The following is a 7856-nucleotide window of genomic DNA, read 5'->3' as shown; positions in this document are numbered from 1 at the left end:
AGTTTAGAGACTAGGTGCCATCACGACTCTTTCGGAGGGATTTTCGGGTCGTGACAACTTTGCTGGCTTCCGCATGACACCTGATTTTTTTCGGTCCTAACAAGTGGTATCAGAGCGTGGTTCAAGACAGGTTCATCTTGGCGGGTTTAGTTCTTGCCACAACATATTTGACGATAATCGTAATTTTTGTCTGAGAAATTTGACCGGTGTGTTACGCACGTTGAGACAAACTTTATGTTGAAGATTTAGAGATGCGACCTGTTGAAGGCTATGTGGAGAAAATGGATCAAATTTATTTTGTTAGAAAATTCAGGCCAAGGGGGAGAATTATTTGGTGTTTGTCCATATTTTCTTACCATAATTGGTTTTCCTATCTCATAAAGGAAAGGACAACATATTTACCATAATTGGATTTTTCTTTTCCTAGAAAGAAAATATAATTCTTCCATATTGGGCTAGTCCCTTTTCTTGTAGGAAAAAATTTGGGCTTCTAGAAATAGAGGATCCTCCTTCTCATTCAGTAACATCCACACTGTAGCCATATGGGGTTTGAGAGTCGTGTTTAGGGGGAGAACTTTACGGGACAAGTGTTAGTGTGTCACTTGTGTTTGCCTCTTCGTGAGGTTGTTCTCTCGATGTTTTGTACTCTCTTTTTATATAGTGGATTGCTCATCTCCGCCGTGGACGTAGGTCAATTGTCCGAACCAGTTATATGTTTGTGTCTTTTTTGGTAGATTTCTCTTTTGTTGTTGGATTTATCGTCGCTCAAGGTTTGCTTTGCTAGCTTCCGCATGACACCTGATTTTTTCCGGTTCTAACAAAAGAATTAGTTTAGAGCACCTTATCTGCTTACTCTTCTCCGCATTATTATATAATAATAATAATAATAATAATAATAATAATAATAATTATTATTATTATTATTATTATTATTATTATTATTATTATTATTATTATTATTTTTATTATTATCTTCAATTCTAGTATTACTGTTATTTCTTTTGATTTGGTTATCTTACTATTTTTTTCTACAATACTTTCCCCTTTTCATTATTTTCGTTGTAGCGTCTTTACTCTTGTATTTTTTAAAATGTTCTGAAAATACTACTTTTGAGCCGAGGGCCTATTTAAAATAGTTTCTCTAACTCACACAAAACAGAGATAAGGTCTGTACACTACTCTTGTAGATTATTCTCATTATTTTCAAGAAGACAAAAGCAACTCATTTTAAATGAAAAATGCTTAATATATAAGTTACTTTGACACACTCCTCCTTCACGTGAAATATTTACACAATAAAGGCGCATATAACCAAAGTAGCACTTACTATACCGGAGCGAAGCTACATGTCTTAAAGGTGGTCAACCGATCACCCTTAGTCGGAAATTTACACTGTGTATGTAGCTAAAATATTAGGTTGTAGATGTATATAACGTATATTGCATATTCTTTATCGGAAAATTTTTTTCACTTCTTTTAAGTTTGAACACTCTTGAAAAATTTCGTATAGGGTCCATTCTGAGAAAGCGTTCCCTACCATATATTTTTTCATATCTATATTTCGGATCCGATACCTCTAGTTAATGGAAGATCAGTTTCATCGACGGCACTTGGCGGGTGCAACAGTTAATATTTTATGCTAAGCTAAGATCAAATAGGGTAAATAGTGTTCGAACGCATACCCTTTCTTTCTCTGTCTACTCACTAGCTCCAGCTATTCTCTGGCCGCCACGTCAGGACGGCTAAAAAACGCGGTAAAATCCCAGCGGGCCCCACCAACGACCAACTTGTAGAAACGAAAAGGAATAAACCCAAAGATATCCTCTAATAGAAAAAAGAAATAAAGCACCATAAAAAGAATATTCCCAACTGTACCCACCACCTCAGTAATATATTCTCTCTCCTCTTTCACTCACTCTCTCTCTCACACACACACACACTCCACCTTTATAACAACCATTCAATCCCTCCAACTTCCCCTCATTTCCTCTCGAATTTTCACACTAACTTATTTCAGAACACATTTTTGTGTCTGTATTTGATTTTCTCGATCAAAAGCTATGAAATTCGGGAAAAGTTTAAGCAATCAAATAGAAGAAACGTTACCGGAATGGAGGGACAAGTTTTTGTCTTATAAGGATTTGAAGAAAAAGCTTAAGCTGATTGAGCCGAAGAAACCGGCGGCGGCGGCGGCTGATGAGGATGTTAGGGTTGCTAAGAAGATGAAATTAGCTGCCGGAGATTTTGATAGCTCACAAAAGGTGCCGATGACTGAAGCTGAAGTTGATTTTGTGAATTTGTTGGAAGATGAGCTCGAGAAATTCAATTCCTTCTTCGTTGAGAAGGAAGAAGAGTATATCATTACGTTAAAGGTAACTTTTTTCTTTCCTGACGCCTCAGTGATTTTTTTATTTTTTATTTAGGATTTCTGAAACTGAAAACTTGTTTGTGCAAAAGAAAAATAAAATACTGGAAATGTAGTAATTAAAAAATCAAACACAGTGATGTAAAAAAGCATATAATAAATAGTAGCGTAATTAAGAGGGGCGTATTTGTAGTGCAACTTCAAGTGAGCCCATTAGTAATTTACTAAATATTTATAAATATTTTTGTTGAATTCAATTCTTGTTCTATATTAATTCGAGGTCACGGTAGGAACTCATTAACTTTAAATCTGGATCTTTTAGTTCCAGTATTTTTATTATGATTATGTTTTAGTATTCTATTTTACACGTCACAGCAATTAGGAAAGGTTTAGCTGTTGGAATAATGGTATCTGTTGCTATTTGAGCCCTTGTTGTTAGTAAAATTGGTGAATTAAGCGAAGGCACGAAAGTTGTCTTGGTAATTAATGAACAAGCATAAAGGGAAAACCCCCATAAATCAATGAAATAATGTAATTCAACTTGTAAATAGAGACGAGACAGCAGTGAAAAGTATACTGGTTTGTTGGATTGATATAGCTGCGTGCTTAACTTTAGCCGTCGCATAAATGAAGTTCAAAGAAGATTTAACTGTTCACTTAGTCAAAAGGTCCCCTGTCCTCACCCAATTGATGAGTGTATATGATTTATGCAAGCTTCAACCGTTCCGTTAGTTATTTGTTAGTTGTTTTTCAGGTTTAAGCTATCATGTGTGAGTTTGAAATAGCAGGGTGAAACAAAAGTTTTGCTCTGCATCCATGATTTGATTGTAGAGATGTAGTTCAGGCTAATAATTGATTCTGCAAGGCTTGTTAAGTTTGGATCTTGTATTTGACATGTTTTGTAAATTGGTAACAGGAGTTGCAAGATAGAGTTGCAAAGGCCAAGCATCGTAACGATGAGATTATAAAGATTCGCAGGGAGATAGTAGACTTCCATGGGGAGATGGTTTTGCTGGAAAATTACAGTGCCCTTAACTATACTGGTAAATTCATTTCTCTTCTTTCGAATCTCTCTGAAACTTAATTAATTCTCAGAATTGCATAAGAGTTGATGTTTGTGCGTTTGCTGTATATTTGTATCTACACTCATTATCTGATTGTTGTGCACTGAATCTGTGGTGTCTGCTAAAGTAGAATTGGTGTAGGAACACCTTGAGACATGATATTAGTCACGTGCATAATCTCATAGTTAGCGATGAATAGTGGCCGATGTATCTCTTAGGTAACGGGTTCACGTATTTTTCATTATGAAGTGTGTGTGCATATATATATATATATCTGTGTGTGTGTGTGTGTGTGTGTGAAACCCCACTAAACTCTCAACCGATATTAGATCTGCACCCATAATTTTAGAAGTACAAGGAGTTCAAAGCTAAGAAACTTAAGGGTCGAACCAATCAAGTTTAAATCTTGGATCTGCTTCCGATGATGAGCCAATCTGATCTATTTCTATTTTTTTATAGGGCTCGTGAAGATACTCAAGAAGTATGACAAAAGGACCGGTGCTCTTCTTCGCTTGCCCTTCATTCAGAAGGTCTTGCAACAGCCCTTCTACACGACTGATTTGCTTTACAAGCTTGTGAAGGAATGTGAGAATTTAATTGATCATCTATTCCCTGTCATTGATGCCCGATGTATGACTGATGAAGCTGATGGAAATGAACCTTCGACTAGTGGCGATGGTCTACTTAGAGCCCCAAAGGAGCTGACAGAGATAGAGTATATCGAAAGCTTATACATGAAGAGCACCATATCTGCTTTAAGATCTTTAAAAGAAATTCGAAGCAAGAGCTCTACTGTCAGTGTTTTCTCATTGCCCCCATTGCAAATTAGTGGACCAGAAGACACTTGGAAAAAAGTTCCAATCTTAGAACAAGTTGCAAAATAATCTAACTATATACGGACAGTTATTTCGGCCCCCTTAAATGTTCTCTTATGTACTAGTATTATTTTTCCTTTTCGGGTCTGATGAATGCATATGTTATGCAATGTATTAGATACTAATTAACACAGATATTTAAAATGCACAAATTTAATCTCAAAGAGTGTTTGATGAACTCTTCTGGTTAATCTGTTCTATTGTACTGGTATATGTGTTTTCTTAGTGTTTGTTATTGCCTTTAGTTTCTGCTATGCACATTCTTGAATACAATCTACTTCACAGATAAAGCAATTTTGCCTGTTCAACTATGAGCAAACTCATAGTTGCTTCTATGACATATCAATCCGTTGAGCGACAACCCTTCCACTTGGCACCCTTAGATTACTAAGACCGACTCTGTTCAACTATGAGCAAACTCATAGTTGCTTCTATGACATATCAATCCGTTGAGCGACAACCCTTCCACTTGGCACCCTTAGATTACTAAGACCGACTTTTGTCCTTGCTCAACGGGTGGATCTTGTAGTCAAGCTCCCTTCTGTCTTTATACTTGAGAGCCAAGCTCCGTTTGATATGAGGAATCCTTTGCACGCCTCTGTTACCTTTCGTCTGTCTACGTAAAATTGTCCCTTGGCCTATAAGCTTTGGTTTTACCAGAAAACTGAGAAATATGACAATGAGATTTGTCTTCAAAATCTGCTTAGTTGGTATCAAAGAGAAATGGTTAGATAACATCTCAACACAACTACGCTAGATCAACTCATTTTTACATTTTGCACCACTAGTGTTTTTATTTTGTACGTACATAAACTATGAACTTTCTAGTTTGAGCTATCAGATTACCTAAACATAGCAGCTACAGCGTACCGGTAACCGACCAATCGTCCATAAAATATATTCGTAACCTGAAAAATAAGGCAAGTTTTGTCACAAAGTTGAAACACGCTACTAGGGTAAAAGTTCTTTACACAATCAGTGTATATAAGTTAAATCCTATTATCATGAATATGTTCTGATTTTTCATGGCATTTCATGGAGAAGCGGAGCGATTTACGGTCAAACTACAAGCAATAAGACAAAAGCAAAAGATGTACACCTAAGTACATGCCATGCAAAGCACCATGAAAAAAACTGAGAACAAGCAAAGAGTATTTGCACACTAATAAGAAAGGCTTTAGTAACTCAATCATAAGAGTATTTGTCTAAACTACCATACATTTCCTTAAAGATCTCCTCAACTATGAAAAAGATCGAGAAGACCCCAAAAGGACCCAAAGAGCAGAAATGGAAGACTTTTGATTTGATTTCATTCTCTCTTAAACAAACAACTTAATTAACGTTGGAAAAAAATGGTTTTAATATCTCAAAAAGAATTATTTAAAAATCATATCTAGGTTCATTCTTTTAATATTGTAATAACGGATCTTTATTACACTAATGTGACGACCCGGCCGGTCATCTTAAGAATTTACGCCCCGATCCCCTATTAACCGCTTTTTCCAAGTTTATTTCTGCTATTTTGATTGCCGGGACGTTCGGTTTTGAGTTTCGGAGAGTTTTGGGACACTTAGTCCCAAATGAGAGCTTAAGTCTTGGAAATTTGACCATAGTCGGAACAGTGTGAAGACGGCCTCGGAATGGAAATCCGGTGGTTCTGTTAGCTCCGTTGGGTGATTTCGGGCTTAGGGGCGTGTCCGGAGTGCGTTTTGGAGGTCCGTAGCTAATTTAGGCTTGAAATGCCGAAAGTTGAATTTTTGAAGTTCTGGTTCGATAGTGAGATTTTGATCCGATGGTCGGAATGGAATTCCGAGAGTTGCAGTAGTTCCGTCATGTCATTTGGGATGTGTGTGCAAAATTTCAAGTCATTCGAAAGTGGCTTAGTCGGGTTTTTGATCAAAAGCGAAATTCGGAAGATTTTAGAAACTTAGGCTTGAATCCGAGGTGTTTTGGTTGATTTGATGTTGTTTGAAGTATTTTGATGATTGGAACAAGTTTGAATGAGGTATTAGGATATGTTTGTGCTTTTGGTTGAGGTCCCGGGGGCCTCGGGTGAGTTTCGGGTGCCTAACGGAGGTTGAATGTGGACTTGGGAAGATTTTTATTGCTGGTATCTGTCATAACCGCACCTGCGGTTTGGGTTCCGCAGGTGCGGAGCCGCAGAAGCGGCTATTACATCGTAGAAGCGCGTCCGCAGAAGCGGACTCTTTGTCTGCAGATGCAGAAACTGCCGCAGAAGCGAGATCTCTTCTCTCACCTGCGGGACCGCAGGTGCGGCTCGTCTGGTCGCAGATGCGAAACTTGCTGGACAGCCATTTTCCATTTTTACCAATTTGGAGCTCGGGGAGAGGCGATTTTCGGGAGATTTTTGAGAAAAACAACAGGGTAAGTGTTCTTAACTTAAATTTGGTTAGACTATTCGAATCTATTACTAGTTTTGGCATTAAATCTGTGAATTTAGTTGGAAGAGTTTCAAAAACCCTCTCGGATAGATTTGAGGATTTGAGGGTCGAAATATTATGGGATTTGGATAATTTTGGTATGGTTAGACTCGTGAGAGTGCGAGGCTTCTGAAAACATAAATTTTACCCGATTCCGAGACGTGGGCTCGGGGGGCATTTTGGTCATTTTACCTAATTTCGCGTATTAGCTTAGAATTTAATTGTGGAATCAGTTACTTGAGGTGTTATTTACATTGTGAAATTGAATAGATTGGGGCCATTTGGAGTCGAATACTCGTGGCAAGAACGTGATCTCGGGTTGATTTTGAGCCGGTTCGAGGTAAGTGGCTTGTCTAACCTTGTGGGGGGGACCTTTCCCGGTTTCCCCTTAGGACTGATATTGTGGTAATTGAAATGCCTCGTACGTGAGGTGACGAGCGCGTACTTGTGCTAATTGTTGGAAATCCGGTTTTTCATTAAAAATAGCCTTGAATTGTGTTCTTCCTATTCTTGCTTACACTGTTTGGAAACTAAACCTGCTGTAGCCTAGAGAAGCATGTCTACTTGACTAAATTGCTCTATTTGCCTTAACTGCCTTAATTGTATTACGTGAACCATGCTAGGTTAGGATTACCTACTTCACTTTGATATGGAATTGATTAGATTGAATTCCTGTTGTTGCTGCGTATTTACTTTGGGACTACGGGACGGTATCCCGGGAGCTCCCCTATATGTTTACTTTGGGACTACGGAATTGCATCACAACACCGCACCAAGCCCAATACGGGAAGCATCACAATTAACTGTATAAGGCCCTGATCCTGTGGGCAAAACCAACACCGGTGCCGTGGTCAGAGCTGTCTTGAGCTTCTAAAAGCTCGCCTCGCACTCATCCGACCATCTGAACTAGGCACCCTTCTGGGTCAATCTGGTTATCGGGGCTGCAATAGATGAAAATCCCTCCACGAACCGTCTGTAGTAGCCTGCCAACCCCAAGAAACTCCGAATCTCTGTAGCTGATGCTGGTCTAGGCCAGTTCTTGACTGCCTCTATCTTCTTTGGGTCGACCTGAATACCCTCCGCTAATACAACATGACCCAAAAATGCAACT

General features: G+C 38.4%; 1 protein-coding gene across 1 annotated transcript; it reads left to right on the top strand.

Moving 5' to 3' along the window:
- LOC109226496 (SPX domain-containing protein 1-like) lies at positions 1899-4495 on the top strand. The gene is made up of 3 exons (XM_019391260.1): positions 1899-2372; positions 3282-3408; positions 3889-4495. Exons 1-3 carry the CDS (start codon positions 2061-2063, stop codon positions 4311-4313), a joined length of 864 nt encoding a protein of 287 aa, XP_019246805.1. The 5' UTR covers positions 1899-2060; the 3' UTR covers positions 4314-4495.

The sequence above is a fragment of the Nicotiana attenuata genome, chromosome 6 (genome assembly GCF_001879085.1).
Source record: "Nicotiana attenuata strain UT chromosome 6, NIATTr2, whole genome shotgun sequence".
NCBI classification, from domain to species: Eukaryota; Viridiplantae; Streptophyta; class Magnoliopsida; order Solanales; family Solanaceae; genus Nicotiana; species Nicotiana attenuata.
Note: the sequence above shows the minus strand (reverse complement) of the source record. Positions and strands in the feature narration are given on the sequence as shown.